Source organism: Zosterops lateralis (assembly GCF_965231275.1).
Source record: "Zosterops lateralis genome assembly, chromosome: 6".
Lineage (NCBI taxonomy): Eukaryota > Metazoa > Chordata > Aves > Passeriformes > Zosteropidae > Zosterops > Zosterops lateralis.
In genome coordinates this window covers 36128857-36155215 of record NC_139761.1, presented here as the reverse complement: position 1 = coordinate 36155215, position 26359 = coordinate 36128857, and the positions used below count along the sequence as shown (strand labels likewise).

At 48.4% G+C, this 26359-nt stretch overlaps 3 protein-coding genes across 3 annotated transcripts; all 3 read right to left on the bottom strand.

Moving 5' to 3' along the window:
• Positions 1 to 465: 465 nt before the first annotated feature.
• Positions 466 to 5762, bottom strand: LOC310911086 (acyl-coenzyme A thioesterase 1-like). Its single transcript, XM_083864286.1, has 3 exons — positions 5147 to 5762; positions 3297 to 3499; positions 466 to 1562 (listed from the first exon to the last, which is right to left on the bottom strand). Exons 1-3 carry the CDS (start codon positions 5724 to 5726, stop codon positions 957 to 959), a joined length of 1389 nt encoding a protein of 462 aa, XP_083720412.1. The 5' UTR covers positions 5727 to 5762; the 3' UTR covers positions 466 to 956.
• Positions 5763 to 7816: 2054 nt separating this feature from the next.
• On the bottom strand, positions 7817 to 12385 carry LOC310910811 (acyl-coenzyme A thioesterase 6-like; the record flags this gene model as incomplete). The annotated part of the gene is made up of 3 exons (XM_083863825.1): positions 7817 to 8395; positions 9038 to 9240; positions 11806 to 12385. The coding sequence occupies 3 exons, from the start codon at positions 12383 to 12385 to the stop codon at positions 7817 to 7819; spliced, it is 1362 nt and encodes a 453-aa protein (XP_083719951.1).
• Positions 12386 to 18520: 6135 nt separating this feature from the next.
• RIOX1 (ribosomal oxygenase 1) lies at positions 18521 to 21300 on the bottom strand. Its single transcript, XM_083862607.1, has one exon. The coding sequence runs from the start codon at positions 20484 to 20486 to the stop codon at positions 18546 to 18548; it is 1941 nt and encodes a 646-aa protein (XP_083718733.1). The 5' UTR covers positions 20487 to 21300; the 3' UTR covers positions 18521 to 18545.
• Between the last annotated feature and the right edge of the window lie 5059 nt (positions 21301 to 26359).

Here is a 26359-nt window from a genome sequence, read left to right as displayed (position 1 = left end):
CGGGGTGCAAATGAGCCAGCGCCCACCTCCGACCCCAGCCTGGGTGCCAGAAGTTAGTGACGGTGCCCGGCGGGGCCCGCACACGGCAGGCCGGCCGCCCCACGGCCCTGCCAGGCCAGGCCAGGCCGCCCCAGGCCCGCACTGTGGCACTGGGCCTCACGGAGCCGCCCTGTTCTCCGCAGCCCCGAGGAGCAGACACCTGAAAAGGCATTTGGGGAATGTATAGGCAGGGATCTCCACAGCCGTGCTGAGGAGACACCCGTGAGTGGCTCCAGGATGATAACATGATCTGTTTTCTTGCTTCTTTGTGCTTATGAACTTCCACAGGCTTTTTAAGCGTCTCGTTTCTATTGCATGAGCTCAGAACGTCATGCCGAGCTATGGGCGGTTTGTTGCCTATAGATGTGAAGTGCTACCTGACAGTGCTGGCAAAGTGTTGTTGCTTTTGGTAAGTGAAATATTAGATATTTTTAAGGCAGATGTATTTTAGTGGTTTGGGAGAAGGGGAAGGATCAACAAAGGAGGGAGAAGTGCACAGAGAGAACAGAAAGATTACTGGAGGTAGATTACTGCTTCCAGAAAAATTAGACTATTGGAACTAGAACACAAAGCTGGGCAATGGCATAAATTTCCTCTGAGAAGGCAAAGGCATATTTTCATCCTGGTTCTCAGCTTGGATGAGTTACCTATCCCTTCAGTTCACACTCAAAGCATACAGAGCCTTACCACCACTTGTTTATCGCAGCTTATGACCCTCTACTACCTAAAACAGGAAGCCGAGACCCCTAACCAAGATTAGAGGAGGGTGTGAAAAGGAAGCTCCTTTCTTGCTTTCGCCCACCATCATCCTCCAAGAAACTTCATAGCTTCTTCTCTGATGTTCTTGTTCTCATTCTCATTTAACAAACCAAACTTGAAACGCCAGCATCTTCATCTGTGAAGTACCTTGATTCATATCAGAGCTTACTGGATGTTCCAGATGGCTTGCCCGTGAGGTGTTTACAGAAGAAAGCTTGGATCTGCTGCCAAGCATCTATCTGTGCCTCACAGTGTGCCTTGGGCTCCCCTCCCCACATCACAGGCTTGCCAAACAGCAGGTGCATTGAGGCTGCACACATTGGGAAGAAAGGAGGTTCAATGTAGTGCCCTGCTCCAGGATAACAGACTATCTCAGGCTTTTCTTTCCCATGAGCTTGCAAACGTTTGCTCCCCTCAACTGCAAAGAATTCGCTTTTCCAGTTGTGATCATCCTGGCCAACAATGAACAAGAAGCAACACTCAGCCTTCTCCAAAGGGATAAAGCTTTGCTGGTCAGGCCCTTCTAGTGGGTTGTTCAACACATCAATAATATCAGCAATCCCAGACTTGTCGACCTTGGCACGTTTTGGATCGATACCAATGGGTGGAATGGTGATGTCCTTGTAGCGGAGCACTGCACCCACATTTGCCACTGAGCCATTGATAAGGGCAGTGGCTGTGATGCCTTTTAGGAAGGAGGCCATGGAGATGCACAGGTCACCCCCCTTCGAGTGTCCAAGCAAACCAATTCCTGGACCTTTAACCTAGAGGTGAGAGAAGAGAAACCACAAGTAATGAACCATGGCATACCAATTCTTTAATATGTTGCCACGTTTGCAGCTGTGTCTGTCCCAGATTTGGACCCCACCTACAGGCATCTGAGGTCCTATGTGTAGGGCCCATGTCTGAGGGATCCTGGGCACTGTTCTGTGCTTGATTTATGATCCTAAGCCCTGCTGAGACTGCAGCATCATCCTAACAAAGCTACAAGGTTCAGTGCTGAAGCAGAGAGTACAGCAAATGTGCAGTCCCAGATTCACTTTATTTATAATGCAGTTGAGAGAAGAAGAGGGAAGGAGCAGGGGAGGCCACCTCTGCTTTCTTTCAGTGCAAAATGCTCAAAGTCAGCAATGACTATGATATTGTCACCACTTATGTTAATGTATTTCTTATATTCAAGGTTCCCCTATTAAGAAGCTGACGTGGGATAGCAGGTTTCACATGAGCTGCTCTCATGCTTCTCTAGAATGCTTGGTATCTAACTCACAGGAAGTAGTCTAAGGAAGCCTACTCATTTAAATTTATCTTAAAAATATAAATTAAAAATATATATTAAAAATTTATATTATATAAATTTTATATTACATAATATATATATATTAAAACCATTTTTCTAACAGAATTGTACAGTCCTCTGGAGTCAATCTAGGCAAACTAACTAGAATAGAAAAGTTAAATGACCTTACTGGTGCTGAAATCCTGTAAGGATACTGGAAGAAGGTTAGCTAATACCACAACTCTTCAACATCCAAAGACTCTCAGGGACAAATAGGCTCTGAGACAGCATCAAAACTGAATATCTTCTGTATCTTATCACCAGTGTAATAGGCTTCAAACCCACTGACTTTGAAATGTGGGAAGGGGGAAATTAGAAAATAGGGCTGAAATTTTGCAACACATTAAACACACGGTGAGAATAGCAGTGGAGATGTTAATGGGAGGCAATGGTACTGTACTGCTCTCAAGGGCAAAAAAATGCAGAGGGAAGCAATTTTCAGATTTTTTTGGGCAGAGAGGTAGCATGAGCAGTATAGGTTAAGCAGCCAAGACTAAAAAGCAGCCAAGACCTTTTACAATTACTCATCTTTCTGAGGCTGAGGAAGGTATTTATTTTCATTCTCCAGAGAAACCAAGTGTTGGTTTGTGCAATTCTAGCTACTGTCACTCACAGCTACTTATAAGGAGATGCAGAATTGAGCAGGGTTCTCTTCCAAGAGGTGCTGAATTAGAAGGATCCCTAAGTGCACAACTAGCTACTGAAACCCACACTTATCAAATACCAACATTTGGAGTGATTTTTATAAAATACACAGCATCAAATGTGTATTGATGGACTTCCTTGAGTTTCCTTGGTTTCCTTGAGATCTGGATCACAGAAGATTATCATGTGCTCCACAGCTGAAAAGGATATTTAGTTCTGAAGGACATTCTACGGAGCATAAATCTAAAATCCCCACTGCAAGTCCAGTAAGGCTCCAGGAAACTAGCACCCTAGTTATGACACTGGGTTGAATGGAGCAGAAATTACCAGTATGTGACCAGTGTGCCACTGTTTCACCTGACTAGTTCAAAAGGAAGAGTTGGAATAATCTGCCAGAGAGCCATTGTAATGTGAGTTAATGATATAAAACAAATTAATAATAACCAACTCAAGAGCAATGCTGACAGGACCTAATTAATGAGAGTTCACTGTAGTGAGAGTCAATGAACAAACTAACCTGGGTGTGTTGTAACATATAGTTTACAGCTTCTTCAAAATATTCCAGGTGGAATTCCTTCATCCCTTTGGGGAGATCTTCATAGCTGTAGAAAGCCAGAGCCAGCACAGCAAAGCCGTGGTTGGCCAGCAGGCATGCCCTGTATTCAGGGAGTCCTCCTCCAGTTCCATACAAGTCAATAATTCCTGGAAAGGGACCATTTCCTGCAAGAGGCCACATAACAGGACACATTAACCCACATTTTTAAATTTATGTTCCAAAGTCATAGATCTGGGAATGTGTCTTTAAAACAAAACAAAACAGCAGCAGAATGGTATTGAGGGGCCTAAATTACTGTGACACCTTTAATAAAATGACTACATTGCTGCAAGATTAAACAAACTAGCACAAATTAGCAGGTCTGCTAATGTTTTAGATAACATCAGGGAACAGGCAGCTGGAAGAGAAAGAATCTTTGACAGTCACAACCAGTTCTCTGTATCATGTAAATTCACTGCAAATCTATCAAGCTCTGCTTCAAAAATACCTAGAAGGCTTCTCCTTAGTGCATTCTCAGACGGCTGATTAAAAAAAAATCTCATCTTCTGATGTCTCCAGCTTCTCAATTTTAGTGTAAATGCACCTCAGACATTTATTCTGGGATTAAGAGAAGAAAGTATTTGAAACCAGCCTTGCTTACCTGGTAAGGGAAGCATTATGTTCGGTTCATCATGGGACAGGGACTGAAGTCCAGAGCTGAGAGGGATTGCTGCAAAGTACTGACAAAGTATAGAAAGGGGGAGGCTAAAAGGGAGACTTCCATTCCTGCTCAGGAGGGAGGGTGAGGCTTCCCTCGGGTGTCTGCAGATTAACATCAAACATGGCTAACAAGCTAGAACTAGAAATTCACCTCCAGCCTCAAGGGGACAGATGAAGGCAGAGCAGTCAGAGCCCAGGGCACTGGCTGGCACAACACATATGATTTTAGCACTGTCATGGAAGAGTTATCCGGGACAGACAGGAAAGAAAAGAGAAAGGCACATAATACATAGAAGAGCTCCCCGAGTACACAGGGTTCCAGAGATATGCTTGGTGAAAACCTCTGTATCACAGGGGGAAGGAAAGGTGGGATTGGTGGGGGTGTGGTTACTACAGAACCAAGAGAATGCAAGAGATGAGGTTTCCTACAGAAAACTAGCAGAAATATGAACAGCTGATGGAAGGACAACACAGCATTTGTCAAGCAATCTGAAAACTTCCCTGGCCTTCTTCATTATTTTCTGACAAAAATACTGCCAGGGCAGTCCAATGTTTTCCTTGACCTTCTACTCACAAAGAGGGGAGAACTGGGGACCAATGTACAGCAAAAGGCAACTTGGGCTACAGCAATTATGATATTACTAGGTTCAGGATGTGTGGAGAGGCTCGAAAAGGAAGCCACAGGCTTAAACTCTACAGTTTAGGAGAGCAGTCTTCCGCTTACTCAAAAGATTTTATTACCACCTGAACTTCCTGGAAAACAGCCAGGTAGAGGAAAGGTACCTTCAAGACTGGCTGACTCCACTTCCCATGGCATTTGGGAACAAAATGTGGACTGTGATCAATGCCTTCATGTCTAATAGAAGTCGGTTAAACAAACACACATGCGCTTCACCACATGCAGCTACTCTGTGTGAGGAGTATGGCAGAGCAGAGCTGGTTGGGCTGATCAGGCCACTCCTTGAGGACTGTCCAGTGCCTGCTACTGGCAAGATCCTCCTTGTCCTCTGCCTGTACAGGGCTCCAGAGGAGCCTGAGGCGGGCCTGGGAGTGCGGGGTCCAAATCAGAGCCAGCGCCGTGGGAGAAGGAGCCCGGCACGGCCGGTACTCACCGGGGGGCAGGAAGAGCGTGGCCCGGATCCTTCCCTCTCGCACCGGGACTCTCCGCACCCCGTCCCGCAGGAACGCCCGCTCGTGCTGCGCCTGGGCCAGGAGCCGCCCGGGGCGCTCCCCGTGCCCCTCCAGCACCTCCAGCTGCAGGAGGAAGGGGCTCTGCACGTCCCGCTTCACCAGCCGCCAGAAAGGCCTCTGGGGCTGCAGAGCCCAGAGCGGTCCCATGGGTTCCAGGCCGGAGAAGCTGCCCCCCGGCAGCGCAGGACAGCGGGCCAGGTCCAGCTGCCCGTCCTCGCCCGCCTGGTAGCGGGCGCTGGCCTGGAAGAGCTCCCCGGTCTCGTCCCGCAAGGACGTCCGCAGCGTGACCCGCTGCCGCGGGCCCAGGCCCCGCACGGCGATGGCCAGCGGCTCGTCGAAGAGGCTGCGGGCGGCGGGCGACAGGCGGATGGAGGGGGCCATGGAGGACAGGCCCCGGGCGGCGGCTGGCCCGGGGCTCCACGCGGGGCCGGGCCGGGGCAGCCGCCTCTGCCAGGCCCGGGGGCTGGCCCGGCACAGGGACAGGGCACTGACCTGCCACATGGCTCCGGGTCGCTCCCGCCTCCGGGGGCGGATTCTGCGGCAGATCCCGGCGGGGCCGGGGCTCGGAGCTGCCGCTGTCCCGCCCCGGCGGGAGGTGCGGGGCGGTAGGTTCCTTGTCCCGCCCGCCTGCTCCCGTCCTGCCTGCCTGTGTGCCTGCCAATGTTCGTGCTTCCCTACTTCCTGCACGCCTGCTTCTCGCCTCCTCTTCTGCCTTCCCCCCGCTGCCTTCCCCGGCTGTGGGAGGGTTCATCCAAAGGCTCCTCGGTGTCCCCCCGAGCTCTCCCGGGCCCACGTGGGCAGAGGACGAGCAGAGATGTTGATGAGCCACCGAGCAGAACCGCAGTCGGAATTCACTGGGCAGGGAAGGGACAGAGTGCACAGACAGAGGGGACAGCTGTGCCGCTCAGCCCAGGGACCGCAGCGAGGGCCAGCCCCAGCCGAGGGGGGAGAAGCCAAACCAGCACTAACTCGCCGTTGGTTCTTGTCTCCTTGCCGGCTCTGCCTCTCTGTTCCTTACCCCAAGGCATGGGCAAGGTGGGTTATGTCTCCACCAGGCTCTGCCCGGCCTAGGCAGCTGCACAGCCAGCTGTGCTAGGAAGGATGGTCAGAAATGCAGGAACAATAAGGGAGGAGCACTTTCACAGACTATTTAGGTAGGTCAGGAAACATCTGGCTCTTCTAGAAATGGATCGTGGAAGGGTTTATAAAAGGTCATTCAGTCCATCTTAGCAGAGGTGGATCTTCTGATCCAAAAGGAACTGCAGAGTGAGAGCTGTTTACTTAAGCTCCCAGACTCTTCCTGGGAGATGCAGGCAGGGATGCCTTGTGCTCTGAGCTCCTTGTGTCTGTCTTAGAGGTGTGAAAGAGGTGGAAGCATCTAAGGGAATCCCGAGCATTGCCCTAATTGGAAATATTAAATGGTCAGAGAAACTGGGCAGAGTCTCAGCAGTCTTTCATTCACCATGGAAATTACCCTTTCTCTCCAAACAGGTGAGGTGTTTTGTCATCTAGCATTTGGGTATGTTGTCTGGTGTCCAGCCCTGACTGCAACTACTGTGGCAACTACTCCTGTTGTTGAGAACAACAGTCCGTGGCGTACGCTACTGGATTTGATAATGAGCTTGCCTATATGTGAGAGCAGATGCTAAGGGAAAAGGTCCTGGAGGCTTCAGCAACATTCCTTCTCCTCCATGCTTGGTGACAAAAGAGCTATGGAAGAGAGTGAAGGTAAGGGGGGCATGTATCCATTTTCTATGGTCTCCTGTTCCCACTTGGGCAACCTTTGATCCCAAGTTGCTGCAAGCTTTCTTAAGCCTTCACCCTGGGATGAGAAAGTAGTCAAGTTGCAAACCCTGCTTCTAACCAAAGCACAGCAAAAGACTCCATGGCTTTCAAATATCAGTCTCTTTATTAGAATTCTCATCCTAGTAACAAAGATTCAAATGTTCAGCATCATATGGGAGAAGATCAAAATGGCTGAAATTCAACAGAAAGTTTTTTTGTATGACATCTTGGGGCCAGAAGTATGCAGGAGCCAGAGCACTTCCTTCTGAAGGGAAGATGGAGAGAAGGCACAAAAGGCAAACAACCTTTCCCAAGGCTGAAACAGAGACAGCCCAGAATCCTGGCTGTAGCAGCCATTCTTACACACTTCCAGCAGCACAGAGGTCAGAGACATTTCCATTTGCAATGACACATTCACCATAAGAGCAGTGAAATCCCTGCTCCAAAATTGTCATTATGACCTGAGGATAGCACATGCATGTAGAGACCACAGAGACGTGGAAAACACTGTCAAGTATTAGAGGAATAGAAACCACCCAAGAAATGTAACTTTGCATTTTGCACATGACCTGTTTCATCCAAGACTAATGCAAACCCCACCATTTATTTTCTTGACACTTGAGCAAAAAGGTTGAGGGGGAACAGAAAAGGCAAACCTGTTTCTTTTCTGTGTTATGGGTTGCAAAGTCATGGAAGATGCTGTAGTTGTACTGGTACAGCTGTGACAAGGTTTCACCTGATAATTGTAGCAGAATTTGTTCAACAAAAGGTTGTTCAAAGTTGTGTTGCACATTATTTGTTGCACATTAGTTAACAATCAAATACTTTTTGAAAAAAGCCTGGACCTGTGACCAAGCATGAACCTGAGCTTTAGAATAAGCCCTGGGCTCCCCACCCAGGATTGCCCGCTTGTGAAAAATGGGGTGGCTTCCTATGGGGTACAAAGGGAAAAAGGGAGGGTCTATGCAGTGCCCTGTTCCAGGGTAGGAGAGAATCTGAAAATTTTCCTTCCCTTGAGCCTGCAGAAGCTTGCAGAGTTTAGTAACAAGCTCACTTTTGACAACGTGGTCATCTTGTCCCACAACGAATAGTAACTGTGCCTCAGCTTTCTCTAGTGGGATCCGGCTTTGGTTGCCAGGGGCTTGAAAGGGATCATCCATGACATCAGAATAATCAAGAACCTTGGAATCAATGGCCTTGGCTTTGTATTCATGTAAGGTCACAATGGGGATGAATTTATCCTTGTAAGAGAAAGGAACAAATGTAGCAGCAACAGGGCCATTGAGGGAAGCAACAGCTGTGATGTTCTTCAGGAAGGCAGCCATGGCAAGGCACACTTCACCCCCTTTGGAGAAACCGAGCAGGCCAACCCCGGGACCCTTCACCTGGGAAAGAGGAGGAAATGCTCATCAGTGCTGAGCTGAAAAGCACAACAGCTGGTTCATGGAGGGGGAGATTGTCTAATGCTGAGAGTTTGCAAAACCACACGAAGAAAGTGATGGCAATTATTACTTTTCCTTCTGGACAAATGACAGGCATATCCTCCCACACCCCTTATACTTCCTCCTCAGACTGTACTTCAAACCACTCACATGCAGAATGTTCCCTGGTGTTTTGAAATCAGCCAGGAGTGGGGAGACATGATTTCATCTATCTGGGGACAACTTGTAGGTCACAGCTGTGTGTTGTTAGTCTTAGACCCTGACAGATGCTTTTTGCTTTTCACTCTTGGGACTATGGGGTGACATTTGGTGGGAACTCATAAAGGCTTTCTCCTGCACACACTTCCCACCTGGTTATGTCTGATCTGTCTCTTGTGATGTTGCTTTGCAATCTCTCTCCACCCCTCTTTCAGTGCATATATACTTGCCCCTTCTCTTTCCTAGGACTCAGACACCCAAAATCCTTGGAAAGGCCAGCCTGCCAGGTGAGTATTTCTGCAACTTCCTCCAAAGATGACTTGGGCAAAGTGAGAGAGCTTTACAGGAGTGGTTCCTGGAACCCAGAGGAAACAGGAGTGTTCCTACCTGTGGGTGTTGCAGCATATAGTTCACTGCCTCTTCAAAATACTCCAGCTGGAGTTCCTTTGGTTTCTGAGGCAGATCCTCAAACTGATAATAAGCCAGGGCCAGTGTGGCAAAGCCATGATTGGCCAGCAGGCTTGCTCTGGGTTCTGAAAGACCTCCTCCAAGTCCTTGTATATCAATGATCCCTGGAAAGGTGTCTTCTCCTGGAGCAAACAAGACAAAGATCAGAATTGCCTGAAATGACTCCTTTCAATGTTTGTCGGGTTTGGAATGCATAAACGAGGTACCAGACAGGAACTGCAGAAAAGCATCTTTTGGGGAAAAGACAAGATCAATCAGCTGTGCAGTGTCAGCCCCTGAAAAAAAATTAGCGTGTGTTGCAGAGGAAAAAAGTGCAGGAGCAGAACCTTTTAGGTAAAGTGCAAACCCTTATTTGTTTTAGCAATCAGCAGTACTGTGCATTGTGCTTAGGGCCAACAGGCAGAAAATCATTGGTAAAAGAATCTTGTCCCAAATTCTCTTCTTGTTAATAGCCCTGTAACAACAATCTCTTCACCTACTGCTATAAAAATCCTCAAGGTATTGTGGTTTGATAGATGCAGTGCAAACTAGAAACTTTAAGCCTTTTTTGTTTGTTTTGTGGCTTTTTAACATTTGGGATCCCTTGAAAAGCTGTAAGTGACCCAAACCAATACTTTGTTTCTTTTCCAGTCATGTCTAGCAGCAGTCAGTGTCAAATTCTGCACACTATGCCACAGGTATCTCAGTGGGTGATCAGCAGATCTCTGTGTGGATTTTTCCTGGTCCAGGATGCTCTTTTCCTCATCCTGGAAGAATCCTAAACCTATCCAGCCAGTGCAGGGAAAGAGAATGCTTTGCATGTTGCATTCCTTCAGCCTGATTGGTTATGGGACTGCAGGAAAGCTCCACAAGCTGCAGGCCAGAGAACGTGACCCTGGACCTGTTGGGGAATGGAGAAGACCTAGCTCACACCTACTTCTGGTGTCAGGAGAGCCACAGGCTTGAGTGGGCTCATGCCTCCCACCCTTTGAGGCTTTCTACCACAGTCTCACACCTTGCACCACAGTGGCCTGTGCATCTGCACATAAGGCTGCAGATAAGGCTGCAAGTGGAAGGTGGGAATGTGCTGGGAGGCGTCACAGAGGCAAGGGGAGAGAGAGCACAGCATCTGTTCACTCTCTGCCTTGGACCAAGGAGAGCTCTGCCATCAAAAGTGCTGCTGTGCTCTTCCTTCTGTGGCTGTTTGCATTTAGGCAACAGCACATCTACTGGCTCTTCATAGGCTGTGAGCACTCAGAGCAGTGGCTGTGTGGCCAGCAGTGGCATTGTCTGTGGCCCATGGCTTAGCTGAGTTTGGCAGGGCTCTGTGGACTTGCACTGAAGCCCAAAAAAGGTAATACAGCTGAATCAGGCTGTGAGGGTGCTCAAGGGAGGTGCAACAGTACTGTAGCAAAAGCCCTTTGAGCTCTCTGCCTCTACATAGCCTTAGGTAATTTGCTGAGGAGCATCCAACACCTGAATCCGAATGTGTAGATGCATGGTGTAGAGAGCAGGCTCAAGAACCGAAAATCATGATGGTATCTCAGTGCAAGACAATTTGAGAGTGGTGAAATCATGGTTGTGAAACACATCTCCAAATAGAACTAAGATAAATACTGAGTACAGACCTAGCTTGCAGTCTTGCTAAGCTGAAGCTTGTTTGTGGTGGCAGTAGGATAGAGATAAATGCTTTTTATTCTGTGCCTAGGAAACAACTCAAAGTCCCTAGGAAACAATTCAAAGTGCCAGAGAATGTGTAGCAAGGGCATATCATGTTAAAAAACAGGCAAAAGGTGGAGGTCAGGGGACTCATTGGAAATGCACCAGCATTTGACTTATAGTAAATGCCTCAGCTCAGAGGAAATGGAACATTGTGGATATTAAGTGTATGCAGGTGGCTTCCTCCCTCTCCTGGTCAGCAGGTGGGGGTAGAGGTGAGGCAGGGGAGTGAGTCCTGGCCTTGGTGTAGGCGGGATGCTAAGTCTATTAAATCAGCCTCCCCACACCTTGGGCTCTGGCAGGTAGTAGCTGCTGAGAATATGCTAGACAGGTGGTGTCTTGGGCAATCCTTACATCGTAGAAAGGTGCTCTGCACCTTTTCTGGAGTAATTAAATACTTGTATTTTCCTGCTGCAAGGTTTATTCCCTGTAAATGTTCTTGAGCCCCTCCTTTTCCCTCTTTCACAAACTGATGATGTTCACCCCAATATGGTGGGCTATGGTCAGTGAATAGTTACTATAGTTAGTTAGTTGCAACTGGGGGAGGAGGGAGAAGGATTCCCCAAACCCCTCCCAGTGAGTGAGAATGCCAATGACTGTTACAGAGCCCTTCCCCACCACTCTCGTCCGCAGCTTCTTGCCCAGCTGATTTCCTGGCACACTCACATTCACTTGCTGTGAATTTCTTCATGGTTTTTGTTGTTGTTGTTGTTGTTTGGGGGTTTTTTGGGGGATTTTTTTTTTTTTTAAGCTCAAGCCTCGGGTAAGAATGGTTATTCCTCTGCCTTCTGTAACCGTGCCCTGGCACATGCATGGGCAGCTGGATTGGAAAGGATGGTCAGGCTGGTCAATGGCATGGGAGGGGCGAGGGAAGGAAAAGGGGGAAAAGACATGGGGCTTTAATAGACTTCTTCACAGAGGTCATGGAACAACTGTCACTAACAGAACACCGGTTTAGAGGAAGCAGGATGGCTGCAGCGGGTACTCACCGGGGGGCAGGAAGAGCGTGGCCCGGATCCTTCCCTCTCGCACCGGGACTCTCCGCACCCCGTCCCGCAGGAACGCCCGCTCGTGCTGCGCCTGGGCCAGGAGCCGCCCGGGGCGCTCCCCGTGCCCCTCCAGCACCTCCAGCTGCAGGAGGAAGGGGCTCTGCACGTCCCGCTTCACCAGCCGCCAGAAAGGCCTCTGGGGCTGCAGAGCCCAGAGCGGTCCCATGGGTTCCAGGCCGGAGAAGCTGCCCCCCGGCAGCGCAGGACAGCGGGCCAGGTCCAGCTGCCCGTCCTCGCCCGCCTGGTAGCGGGCGCTGGCCTGGAAGAGCTCCCCGGTCTCGTCCCGCAAGGACGTCCGCAGCGTGACCCGCTGCCGCGGGCCCAGGCCCCGCACGGCGATGGCCAGCGGCTCGTCGAAGAGGCTGCGGGCGGCGGGCGACAGGCGGATGGAGGGGGCCATGGAGGACAGGCCCCGGGCGGCGGCTGGCCCGGGGCTCCACGCGGGGCCGGGCCGGGGCAGCCGCCTCAGCCAGGCTCGGGGGCTGGCCCGGCACAGGCACAGGGCACTGACCTGCCACATGGCTCCAGAGCTGTTGAGTGCACTGTGTCTGCGGCTTCTCTTATAAATGCAGTTTCCCACACACAGGTGAGGGGAGGGGAATCGAGGCAGGAATGGTGTGGGCACACACGTTCTGGGAGACGCCAAATTTGCCTGGAGCCACTGCTGCACCCCTGCCAGCACCCACGGCAGGGCGGGATCATTGCAGCCGATCCCCTGACACTGATGGAGCATCTCGGCTCAAAGAAGAGAAAGGGACACCTGATTGCCGCCTTTCAGTACCTGAAGGAGGCCTGTAAGATGGGGACAAATTTATTAGTAGGGCAACAGCTTTAAACTAAAAAACAGATGATACAGATTAGACATACGGTAGAAGATTTTTACAATGAGGGTGGTAAAACACTGTTTTACCACCAGATTGCCCAGAAAGGCGATAGATGTCCCATCCCTGGAAACATCCAAGACCAGGCTGGATAGGGCTCCGGGCAATCTGATCTAGTTGAAGATGTCCCTGCTTATTGCAGAGGATTGGACTATATGACATTTAAGATCCCTTTCAACCTAAACTGTTCTATGATAGTTGAGGTAAATGGCAGCTGCTGTCTCCAGACACTCGTTGATGCATAGTATGCTTATCTGCTGTGGTGGAATTCTCCACAGCAGTCCTGCTGGACTGGACACAGGCACAGCTGCAGCCCTCTTTCCTCAGTTTCTCCAGCAGGCTCTGTCTTTTTTCCCTCAAACTCAGCCAAGCTGCAGGCCTGGGTACATCTCAGGCAGAGACAGCCCCACTAGCCCAGCACTGCTCTCCCAGCCTTTCTTCAGACATGCAATCTTTTGTGCAATGACAGCACCTGGCATGGCCATGAGCTACTCCAAGACTTATGTTACTCCCTCTCTCCTGCTCTGTCACATTCTCTTCTAGCCCACACCCAAGCAGAGCCTTACCTATGCTAGGACAGGCCCAGAAGTGTCAGACAGTGCTGCTGATAACAACTCTTGTGAAACATGCTGGGCAGAGAAGAGCTGCATGGGACACCCAGGTGCTGAAAACGTGACAGGGCTGAGAGGCAGCTGCAGCTCAGTGGTTTGCCCTGTGTGTACCAGGCTGGCCTGGAGGGACACCTTTAAAACAGAGAATCCCAGGACTGCTGGTTCAGCTGGCATGGGGCAATGTATTCCCAAAGGAGGTGGCAGCCCTCCAGGTCTGACAGAAATGGTGCTGGTCCCTGGCCCCTCGTTTCTCCTCACAAAGCAATTGGGGGTCCCGATGGCAGTTCTTTGCATGCAGATGTTTGGAAGTGAGTGTGACTTCTCTGCCCAGAAGGGGCAGGAGGCCCTCAGGGCCTTTCCAGCAACAGGACCCTTGATCCACCCTGGGATGGGAAAGTGGTCAAGATGCTAAACCTGCTTCTAACCAAAGCACAACAAATGACTACATGGCTTTCAAATTTCAGACTCTTTATTACAATTCTCACCCCAGTAACAAAGAAGGCAAACAACCTTTCCCAAGGCTGAAACAGAGACAGCCCAGAATCCTGGCTATAGCAGCCATTCTTCCACACTTCCAGCAGCACAGAGGTCAGAGATGTTTCCATTTGCAATGACACATTCACCATAAGAGCAGTGAAATCCCTGCTCCAAAATTGTCATTAGAGACAATTGTCATTAGATACAATTGGTATGGCTGAGGATAGCATATGCATGTAGAGACCACAGTGATCAGGCTTTGCTTGCCAGGGGCTTGAAAGAGATCATCAAGGATAGCAGAGTAATGCATCATCAAGGACATCAGAATAATTGACTTGGAGTAGGCGACCTAGGCTTTGTGTTCATATAAGGTCAAAGTGTGGGGATTTTATCCTTGGTAATAGAGAGGAATCAATGTAACAGTCACAGAGGGAATGTTCCTATTGCTTCCCACAATGGGAATGCTTCCCACTGGGGAAGCAACAGCCATGATGTTCTTCAGGAAGGCAGCCATGGCAAGGCACACTTCACCTGGGAAAGAGAAGGAAATGCTCATCAGTGCTGAGCTGAAAAGATTCATGGAGGGGAAGATTGTCTAATGCTGAGAGTTTGCAAAACCACATGAAGAATGTGACAGCATTATTTACTTTTTCTTCTGAACAAATGACAGGCATCTCCTACACAAATTTTTTTTCTATTCCCATGCAAAATGTTCCCTTATGATAGCCAAAAGAGGACAAGCACAATGACATCATTTGAGCTCTGGTTGCAAGAGAAAAGTAAGATTATTTAGAACTACTCTGGAAACGTCTTGGTAGTAGGAGGCTGTAAGAAGAGATTGATGTTCCCCTATATTGGACAAAGACAGTTTAAGGCAGCTCAGAAATGTACCTGATGCTGCCCAAAGAAGAGGGGCATAATTTTGTTTTTATATCTCACTGTCTACTCTGTTATTTATTGGCAATAAATTAAATTAATCTTCTCTAAGTCAAGTCTGTTTTGCCCATGATGTTGGGTAAAATATTGATGAATTACTCCCTGTACTTATCTTGACCTGTAAGGTTTCTCTTCTTTGTTTCTCCACCTCTCTTGTTGCTAAACAGGATTGAAAGAGTGGCTTGGCAGATATCCAACACCAGCCAAGGTCACACCCCCTCCCCCCTCAGATGGCTACCATTAAAGGCTTTTTTCTTTATATTTTCTAGACTAACGGTTCACATGTGGGCATGTGGTGACCACGCATAACACATGCATTCAAAAAATGCAGGTGTCTCTTCTCCACAACCTCCTCACGTTGTTAGGTCTCAGTCACTCTGAGATGGTGGTATCTGAATAATACCCACGCTCTGCCCTTCCAGTGCATATCTGTTTGATCCTTCCCCTTTCCTAGATGAGCATTCTGGCAGGTGCTAGCTAAACCGGATGAGTATTTCTGCAGCTTTCTCCAAAGTGGCAAAGTGACAGGCATGTGTGAGATTGCTGACTCCCCGCTTTTTGTGCTCCGTGTAGTTGTTGTGAAATTCAAAGTTCCTTATGTCCAAAAAGATGCTGTTCCTATGCCCCAAGGGTCTCATTATGAGACCAAGTAAAGGCTTACTCTCCCAAAACTCTCCTGCTCTGCTCAGCTCCACTTGGAAAAATTGGTGGATGTGCTCTCTGTACCTTAATTTGTGTTTCTGCCCTGCTTGGAAGCCTGGGAAGGAACCCTCAGCATGGTTCTTGCCTTACAACATGCGGAACATTCCCCTCCAATAGCCACAGTGCAGCCTCTGGAGGACACAACACTGCCCCATGCCTTTGGTGCTTGTGCTGTGCTGCCTGTACAACATGGCCGTCAGGCCTGTGCTGTCCTGCACAGATCCCAAGCCATACAGAAAACTCAGACAGCTCTTTCTTACAGAGGGGGCCACAGGCAGGTCCCACCTAAGACCTGAGGTAACACCACTTACGTGGCCATGGCCTTATGGAACAGTGCAGAAAGACACTCCCTTGCAGGCACTGTTTCTGTTTGTAGATATGCTAAACTGAGCTGTTTCCTTATACAAGAATCTTACAATACCTTAAAAGCCTGAAAGGGGACAATCTCTGTTATGAACCATGTCTGCATGACATGGGGAAATGCTTCTTTGTTTGGGGTTCTCAGCATCTAAAGGGATGTGAGATTAGTGTTAGCTCTAATAAATAGCTCTAATAAATGTCTTGGTTTGGGAAGACAGGTATTTTCCAGAGAAAGCTGGAGTTTCCCTTGGAATGGAGAATGTAAATCCCCCCCTTCCAAATTATTATAATTTTGCAATAAAAGGCTTTTCAGGCAAAGATTTTTCAGGGAATGGGAATAACAGTTCTTTACTAGAAATATTAAGAATACAAACATAGTAGTAGAAAAAAACCAAGCAAACAAAACAAACAAACAAAAATCCTAGAAACCCTGACAGAGTCAGAAATACAACCTGACATCCTGTTGGTCAGGGTGCTGGAAGCAGGCCAAAGTAAGCCCTCCTGGAGTGACAGATGTAGTTCTATTGAAGTAGAGATGGTCCTGTACAAAAGGGCCCAGTAATGACATGATGGGTACAGTCTTCCTTCAGGCATCCAGTGGAAAACCAGATGCCTGGTGTTCCTGTATCTCAGTTTTTATCTAGATAGGAAAGGTTTGGCTCCCCCCACTGGGTGGAGCGTCTCACAATGGGATGATGTAATGTGTCATGTCATTGGTGAGCCTTAATGGCCCATTAACAGAAGATATCCCCTTGGAGGGTGGACATGTCCTGGGAGAGATAAGGAACAATGTTCCACCTGGTTTTAACAGCTGGCCCATTACCAGAAGGCACCTGCCCCCTCCCTCCTGGAGTTACAAGAGATAAAAATACCTCCCCAACCAGTTTCAACAGATGGAACAGAATAAACGTTTTTTTTTTTTGGTTACATAATCCAAGACAATACCTTACAAAATATGAGTGCTTTTCTTACTGGGATCATAATGAACCACCACCCCCTAGCTCAGAAATTTTGGTACACTCTGCAGGTCTCAGTGAGAAATACCTTCTTGCAGAAAGAACAATGAAAAAGAGAAACTCTGTGCCTGGCTGGCCCTGCATTAATCTGTGAAGAGTACATGTAAGGTGTCTAGCCCAGTCAGGTTTCCCTAGAATTAAAAGCTGAGGAGGAATTACCCAAATGCCCTACCCCAGCAGAACAGAGTCCAGGGAAAGGAAAAGCTAAAGAGATTTTATGCTGTCTTTGGTTGTCATTAAAGTGCTCAAACAGACATGGGGGTGTTTGCAGCCATCACAGAAAGGGCTGCATGAGCTCCTGGTGCAGCTCTGCACCACAGCCCCAAGCAGTGAAGCTGCAGTGCTGGTGCCTGTGGTTGCACATAGAGCACAGAGCAGCCCAGGAAGGGCACCACTGAGACACGAGGTATTTACCAGGGATGTAAATGGTGGGCCAAGGATGGCTGACCTTCTGGTGATGGTGAATAGACAAAGGGGTCAGAGGATGAGTGTGGCAGCTGCATTTCTGTCCAGCCTCTAGTGCTTCACAGAGCCAAGAGGCCTCAAGGGCATCACAGCATGTTCTTGTGCAGTGCAATTTTACATAGTTCAACTTTCAATATTTAGCAAAAGCATACAGGCAAAAGAGCGAGGAAAGTATGTTGCAAGAATGGGATCTTCATAGTGTACACTTAAATCCCAAACAGTTAAGAGGGTGTGGGTGCTATCTTGCAAAACCTGGATAACCCAACAGCTCAGAGGGGCACAGGGTAATGCACTCTGCTCACTGTGGGTACAGCTTCAGGAGGCTTTAAAGACAGAATATTCCTCACCTGCTAACTGCTGTGATAAAATAGCATTGTGGAAAAATGTTTCAGCTGTTTGCCAGTATTTATGGGAACTGACCACACAGCCAGGCATGTATTCGTGTAATTTGATAGGTCCTAAAATGAAGCTATTTTCACCCAGCACAAAAACCCCCGCAAACATATTGGGGGGTGCCCCACTTGCCTTGAAAGGACCAATAATTTCATTGCTAGGGGATACTGTGAGGAAACCAGTGGGGGAGGCTATTTTATTTCTATTATTGGACTGAAAAGGAAGCAGGTGAGCCTGAAGCATTTCAAATGCAGCAGATCATGTTTGCCTGAGAAAATCTTACTGTAATCATTCAGTAAGGGCATGGCCACACAGGTGGGTGTAATTGCTCAAACTGAGTGGGAGCTGCCTGCAGGCTCCACTTCTAGGAAGAGTAAACAGGTGACCAAGGAATCTTTACCGCGGGCCTGAAGGCTACACCATATATACAGCATAGCACAGCAAAGGCACACAGAATGGTGATCATCACCAAATATGCCTATCAACAGTATTTCCTGCAGTTGAGCAGGCCGCTTTTAAAATACTGTGAAAACATGATGATGACGACTTACAAGACGGCAAGAAAGTTCACAACCTTCCTGAAGTTGCTTAGGGTGTAGTAAGATGGCTGGTGGAAAGATGACCAATCCTCTTCTCTAGGCACTTAGCCATGCAGAACTGCTCCTACAGCAAATACTTAGTTTAATCAGAACATTTGATTTCTCTACCCATGACACAGACCTTCTACCCCCAGATGAGATGCTGAGACCTGAACTGTTGACTCATATCTAGCAGGTGTAAAGCAAGACCAAGACAGAACATTTTTAAACAAGTGTACATTTATTTTGTGAAAAAATAAGTTACACTTGTACCAGAGGCTTCTTCGTAGTCAGAATACCCTTCTCAAACAGAAGTGTAGCTAGAGAAATCTTTTCCTCCAAGGTTTCACATGGAAGGTTATCCACAGTGATGTGATTTGGGTAGGAAGACAGAAGAAATTCAATACTGTCTGTATACTCGGGATCTAGCTCAATGAACTTGGGTTCTTCCTTATGATACACTCTTGAGTTTTCTGTAGTGTAGTACAGCATCACACCTGCTTCTTCATTACACAGTCTCACGATGCCATGACGGAGCAGACGTACTTCGGTGTCTTTTGTTATCAGGATATCAACATCACGGGGGGCTCCATCCTGCCACCGGGCTGGGAAGCCATAGACACTCTGTGCCTTTTCACTCTGCGTGAGCACCGGAGGGAGACAGTCATGGAGAAATGACTTGGCTCTCTGATCCACGGCAGCATCGATGGGTGCATAGTCAATGAGTTTCTTTATCAGGCTCTGCACCTTCTCCACAAAGGCCGTTCGCCGAGCATCCACCGTGTCTGAGTTAGCGACCCCCATATACTGCAGGTAGTCCATGGGAAGCCCTCGTCGGTACTCCACGTCTTCCTCCAGGGCCATCTGCAGGGCAGCTGGAATGAGCTTCTCCAGAAAGTCCCCCCAGGAATTCCTCTGGTAGGAAGACACGGTGATGTGGAGTGAATGCGCATCAGGGAGACAATCGCCCTGGTGTATAAAGCCACGGGGGAAGTACAGCAGGTCTCCGGCCTCCAGCACCGTCTCCAGCACAGGCTCCCCGAGCTCAGCCTGCGTCAGGTTTGCGCTGGAGAACTGGGGCAGCACCTCAGCATCTCTTCGGGGCCTGTAGACACGCCAGTGTTTCTTCCCCTCTAGCTGCAGCACGAAGGCTTCAATGTCATCATAGTGGGGGGCAAAGCCCTGGGTGCCCGGGGGCGTGAGGTAGGTGTTCGCCCCTGCCATGCTGCCGAACTGCTCCTGCAGGATGGAGAGGAAGTTCCAGACGGTAGAGGAGAAGGCCTGCGGGCAGAGGAGACGGAGGGAGCAGCCGTTCTGGTAGAAGTCCCACACGACGGCGGGCAGTGCTCTGCCGGAGGGATTGTGCGTCTCCCGCACTCCCTCGGCGTAGCTGGTCACATCCAGGTGGGTGCCGAAGTGAACCTCTCCCCCCCGCAGGGCGGCGTCGAAGTCGGCCGTGGAGAACAGCCCCTCGTAGTATCCGAGGTGGCCCCGCCGCAGCAGCAGCGGCGCCCGCTCCCAGTGCCGCGCCAGGAACTCGGCCGGCGCCACCGGGGCCAGCAGCCAGCGGAAGAGCTCGGCCGCCCGCTGCCGGCTGTCCTCCAGCCGCGCCAGCCGCCGCAGCAGCGCGGGCACACCGCCGCCGGACACAGCGCCGCCGGGCACAGCGCCGCCGGGCACACCGCCGCCGGACACAGCGCCGCCGGACACAGCGCCGCCGGGCACGCCGCCGCCGGACACACCGCCGCCGGACACACCGCCGCCGGACACGCCGCCGCCGGACACGCCGCCGCCGGACACGCCGCCGCCGTCCTCCCCAGCCGGCCGCGGGGCATCGCCCGGCATCGCCCTGGGGACGCCCCGCGGTTTCGGCTCAGGCGCGGCGGGCGCCGCCTCGGGCCGGGGATCCGCGGGGGCCTCCGCGGGGAGCTCCACGCGGCTCGGGGCCGCCTCGGGCTCCGCGCCGCCGCCTCTCGCCCGGCCGGCCCTCGGGCGGGCCTTGGCCCGCTTGCGACCCGCGGGCAGCGGGGCCCCGCGGCGGCGCCGCTCCATCCGGCGGGGCCCCGCCACCCCGCGGTACACGGCCAGGGCCGAGAGCCGGCCCAGCTCCCGCCGCTGCTCCGCCGCCATGGCCGCCATGGCCGCCCCGCCGCTTCCGCCGGAAGGAGCCGTGCCCCGGGGGGCTGTGGGGCCTGGTGTCATCACCGCCGCTTAAAATGCGCTGCCCGTATTCACCTCTCCCGCCCCGCAGAGGAAAGGGAGAGGCGATTCCCCTTGGTACGATGCGGGCAGGTCTGTTCCGTGGCTGGGAAGCTTCGTCCTGGAAGTGTGCTCTAAGCACGTTCAGAAAGTTTTTTTTTTTTTCTTTTTCTTTTTTTTCTCTGAAGGCGAACTGTAAGGATATATACTTTAAGACAGCCTGGAATTACTTTGCAACCTAAGGAGGTGGGATGAGGTAACACTTATTTCATAAGGTCGTGTTGCACAAGAAATAGAAACCCAAAATGAGTGGAGCCAATTCTTGTGTGCCTTCCCCTCGCCCTTGTAAATAGAAACCCAAATTGAGCGGAGCCAATTCTTGTGTGCCATCCCCCCGCCCTTGTAAATAGAAACCCAAACTGAGTGGAGCCAGTTCCTGTGTGCCATCCCCCCGCCCTTGTCTTGTGCTGGAAGGCTGTGTCATCTCAAGGATACCCCAAAGCCAATAGACTGTCATGTCACACAGTGGGTTTTTTGGTTTTGTTTTGTTTTTGTTTTCCAAATCTACTGGCTGTCTAATAACCTGGGCAGAGCTTTGTTTCCTCCCCATTTCTCTGCCAGGCCAGCAGGCCAGTGTTAGTGGTGCTGAGGCCTGGGGGCTGCTCTGCCCTTCCAGAGGCTGCAGCTTTAGCCCAGGAGCCTTTCCTGGAGGGTAGAACAACACCACTTGAGGCAAAGGTGAAAAACTGTAGGGGTTTGTATTGCCAGACTGTGTTTCTGATCAAGAACAAGCTCCAGTTGAAGAAATTCACTATGCAGAAGAATCTTTGATGAACTGCAGTAATTTATGGGAATGAATTTTGCATGAGAATTTCATCTCCAGAGGCTGCTGTGAGTCTAAAGCATTTAACTGCAGCAATTACCCAGGTAATGCTCAGGAAGCCTCTGGTTCACAGGGTGTTATTAACCTCTCACAGATATGAATATCAGCGGCACACAATATATTAAACAGCTCACATTCACAAGGAATGTGCAGATTTGCTCTGTGGGCTACCTAGTGTATCAGGCATGGAATATAAAGCTGAAAAGAGAATTTTCACCTTTCACCAGGGTTCAACCCAGACCTACATTTCAATTTTACCACAATTCAGGAGCAGAAATCAGTTAGGCCTAATGAGGGCAAGTTCAGCTGTTAAGTCTCCGTTCTAGAATAGACGTAGCTATCTTAAAGGTTTAAGGTTGTTAGAATTGCCTTAAAAACAACACAAATCGGTCTCAGAGAACACCAGTGCACTCTAAGCAATGAAGACATTTTTTTGTATATGTGCAAGAACAAGTATTTTAATTTTGGTGGTATTTTTCTGCCGGAGTTCTTAGGGCACAGCCTTCGCAGCCAAAGCTGCGTGAAGAACAAGGGCAGCAGAAGACTGTCCTGTTTGTGCCACGATGGTTTCAGTTAACGGGGGCGGATTTTAGGCGTGCACAGGCAGCAGCACTGTGCTGAAGCTGAAGCACTGCTGAAGCCTCCGATTTCACGCCTGGACCGTTTCTGGCTTTGCCGGCAGGTGGCAGAGGGCGACCAGGGCTGTGCACCCCTGCTCTGGGGACGCGCCCAGGGGACACCCATCTGCCCAGAAAGGTGACCCAGGGGGGCGGGGTTTACAGCGACAGGGGAGCAGCCTGTGCCTGCATGGGTAGACTGGAAGAGAAGGGAAGGGCCAACTCTTATTTCAATCCGCTCTTTGTTTCCCCCAGGTTAAACCCTGCTTACCAGAATAATCTTATCTGCTGAAACCACTTCAAGAATGGGACCCTTAACAAAATTGAGATCCAAGCGCTTGAAATATGGTAAAAGTTAGGCCACTGTAGGCTTTAATTATATGTAAGTGTGGCCAAACCGACTTGGGAGGGGGAAGACTTCTGAAGAACCCGGGCATCTGGATTGTTATTTGTGTTACTGCTTCATTTGCTGGAGTGCAGCTGATCCTTCTGAGAAGAAGTCAGGTGCCGTACAGAGCCTGGCCTGAGTTACACCAGGATATCTGTAATGACAGCAGCAAAGCTGTGCTGGATGTTTACCAGTACAGGGGGTTCAAAGTCTCATTTGAGGGCCCCAATCTTCATTGGGATATCACTTTCTACTGCTGAGAGGCAGTTGATTGACACTGGATTTTTTTTTTGGATGCATAACAGTCTCTGAGCAAAGGACATGGTGGAAAATAACAGTGGTTAAATCTCTAGAACAAGAAAACATTTCTATCGACAATTTAGTCTCTCTAATAATAAATGTTTTCAAGAATAAACAATGCTGCTATTTTCCTGCATCACACAAAGAAAGGGTTTTGACATAGGGCAAAAAAAGAGAGCTTCAGTATCACTTACAGAGTATTCAGGTGATTGTTTAGGAGTAGCCACAAGGTTTACATGCTGTTTGCATTCCATGTCCAATATTTCAAGGAAATTTGTTTCAAGAAATAAGTGTCATGTACAGCTCTTTAAATAAACAAAAGGAAAGTAATACAGATTTCTGAATGATTAGGTGATCCCTAGCTGCTGCTCACACAGACAGAGTAGCAACTGGAGGCTCAATTAAATTTCTTAATTAGAATTTAGCACAAAATTACTTGGATTTTATGAACATATAAGCTCCATTGCCAAAAGCCACATGTGTTTTATTTAAGAGGACATATAAATATCGTGAGTACAACCTATTAGAGAGTCACAAGTGACTTCAAAAGAAGTAAATGGCACCTTAAAGAGATGTAGGGTTCATTTGATAATTTAACCTTTTGTCATTCAAATAATGAAAACCTCAAATTTAAAGAGCAGTTTGGGTAAGGCCTGATCCTGCAAAGCCATGAATAGTCTTCACTAATGAGTGGAAAGGGCAAAATTCATTGTGATTTCCTGTGTATTGGATACTCAGTTGTTCACCACAGTGCAAACTTTGTGTTCCTGGCAAACCATTAATGTAAAACAGTCACTTTTAGAAAGTTAAGCCCAGCTTAATCATTTTTCTCATTATTACTTTGCTGGTGACCTTCTTTTTGCACCATCAGTTTTGTTCTCATGCCAAAACATACCTAGTAAGGATAAAGAGCATTTTAAGCCTTCACTGACAGGTTTGCTCAGCTGACAATCTTTCTCATACAGCCTAGCTACATGCACTGTGTCATCACTGGAAGAACACTAGGTTGGATTGTGAAGCCTGCTTCTCCTTGTGAAAGCTATAAACTTCACTGCCAGATAACAAGACTGAAAGCTAATTCAGGAACTGTTTCTCAAGAGCTGTCCTCTGGCCTCCCTCATCAGAATGAATGCACTCACTCACTGAAGCATCTTTTGGCAGCGGCTTTGGCCTCCCTCCAGCTGTTTCTCCCTTCTTGGGGATTTTCTTATTCAGTGACTGGTTGTGGTCTTTAATCCTGGTTATCTTGTACGAGGAGCCCCCATGAGAAAAGAAGCCTTCCCTGCCATGGAACGGCCAAATTAAAGCACATTTGTAAAAACCATAATTAGAAGGTCCTGTCCTCCCTATGAAATTATCTTTTTGGAGGGATTTGGAAGCACAGACATTTCCTTTTGTACCATGTGACACTAGAGCAGATACATTGGAATTAAAGCTGAATTAAAATGATGTATTTAAGTAGGACACTTGACTGAGTTTACTCACCCCCTTGACTGGGCATGTGTACTTTTAAATTTTGAAATAATTTTATGAGGGGTTCTGTACTTTTATTAGATGCCATCTAGCACTTGGTAGCATTGAGCAGATACCATCTGCAGTGACTCCATAGGCAGTGATTAAATACAAAGCTCCAGACTTCAAGGCTCCAGCAGAAGGAGAGAAATAAATGGCCATGAGGAGAAAAATCTCCATCCTAAAATGAAGTCAAAGAGAATCTGAATTAAATATTTGTCCTGTGGGATTAATCACATCTAAAGAACCAAGCTAGAAAGTACAGTCAAACTCTTCCTGCATAAACCACATATATTGTGCTAGAGAATATCCTTTTGATATGCACAGACCATGGCTCTTGACAAGCTGTTTGGCTGATGCTTTTCCATGGAAGACAGGTTTTAAAGGTTCTTGCTCTTCATATCCTTTCTGTACTAATGGCGGCAACTGCATAGCTTTGCTCATGAAATACATTTATGCACACTATTTCAAGATTAACATATAGCTGTGTTAACATAGGGCAGCCCTATTCAACATTTGCTTCTCCTGTAAACTTCTAATCAGATGCCTTACAAAAAGACTTTAGACTTTACCTTTTGTTTCCTATACTGAAGTTTTTCTGAAGTACTCTGAAATTGCTTGCTCACCTCAGATGCAGTGCTACCAAGATGAAAATACTATGCAACCAGAATGCCTTGGTTTAGCAACTATATTGGTTCAGATCTGCTCAGAGCATGACAGGAGAAAGAAATAAGTACTTGCTTATTTGCTTCCCACAGTAGGTATGTGTTGTTACCAGCCAATATAGCACCTTATAGAAGCATTTTTGGACCTTTCCAGTACTCATCCACACACACAAGCTCCTATTGTTTTATATATATTGCCAAAAAGATGGAATTCCTCTTGGTGAGCATAAAAATGCATATGTGGTAGTATTTATACTGGTATGGCTTGTTCCTAGAAGGGATAGTATTATGGTGTGATTAGAGAAGGGAGATTTAATCACTGACATTATTTTAGATAACCAATAGGGAAGCACGATGTTAAGCCTCCGGGTATCTGCAGTGGGGATAAAGGAGTTTGCATTTTCATGAATGTGTGTATGATGTATTGTCAGGTCCCTAGGGAATAGCGTATTCTCCTGCTGTCCCACTGAGTCCAGGAAGGATCTTGGCTAGAAAGGCACAGCTGACAGGAGTCAGTGGGCATGACAGGAACAGTCAAGTCCATTAATCCTGTGTATTACACAGGGAGCCCTGTTCTCAGTTGTAAAGAAAAGGTGATAAGGCACAATTGGGTTTGGTTTCTTGTGAATGCTATGAAGTATCTTCCAATTCTTTGTTATCCATGAGGATCAAAGCATTTGAAGTATTGCTTCTAGTATCAGTATTGGAGAAGTAATTTCCTGCCCTCCCATGGAATGGCTGTGGGAAGACTGAGCACACAGAACGTGCCTGGGACCCGCAGCACAGCACTGTGAATGTGCAGCTTGCTCTGCTGGATGCTCATCGTGTCCAGCTAAGTGACCTCTGGGGTCATCTTCCTTTCCTTTCCCACCACAGCCCCTTCTCCCTTCAATCACCATATGGGGGAGGTCAAGTTATCAGCTGAGCAGAGAAGCAGTAATGGCAACAAATGAATTTAGCTATCTAATAAATATTTGTAAAAGCTATAAATAGCTGAAACATACATTAGATTTTATTTATAATAGCATGTCCTGGCCTTTTCCTTTGTACTTTTCATTTAGAAATAGAGCTCCTCAATGATATGGGAATTGTTCATTTGGAATTAAGTTTTCGTAAGAAATTAAGGGCACCATGCTTTACAAAAACTTCAGTCAGAAATCCAGGGACTGTGAATAAGATGAAGTGTTACACTGAAGGTACTGGGAATGCAGTATTTTAAGTGCTGTGTTAAGTCAGGAATGTTTTCATAAAATCAGAAGGAAACTTACGACTGGTAGAAATGTCTTAACCTCTAATAATTTTTGAATATTTGAGAGGGAAGGCAGCTCTCTGCCTTGATTTTGCTTTTCTTGGAAAGCAAAGGGATATGCAAAAAAGATGTGAGGAGAACCCCTGCATCTTCTCAGTTTAATTTATGAACAAGGGATGACTTGGGGGTCAGAGCATCAGTCTGAAACTCAGAGTCGGTGTCATATTCATATTTCTGCCTGAGCACTTCCTATGTAAACTTG

Coding starts and splice junctions, on each gene's coding strand:
- LOC310911086 (XM_083864286.1), bottom strand. CDS start 5,726: ATGTGGCAGGTCAGTGCCCTGTCCCTGTGCCGGGCCAGCCCCCGGGCC. Junction 3,500..5,146: donor CACGCTCTTCCTGCCCCCCG/GTGAGTACCGGC, acceptor GGCCTCTTGCAG/GAAATGGTCCCTTTCCAGGA. Junction 1,563..3,296: donor ATATGTTACAACACACCCAG/GTTAGTTTGTTC, acceptor TCTCACCTCTAG/GTTAAAGGTCCAGGAATTGG.
- RIOX1 (XM_083862607.1), bottom strand. CDS start 20,486: ATGACACCAGGCCCCACAGCCCCCCGGGGCACGGCTCCTTCCGGCGGA.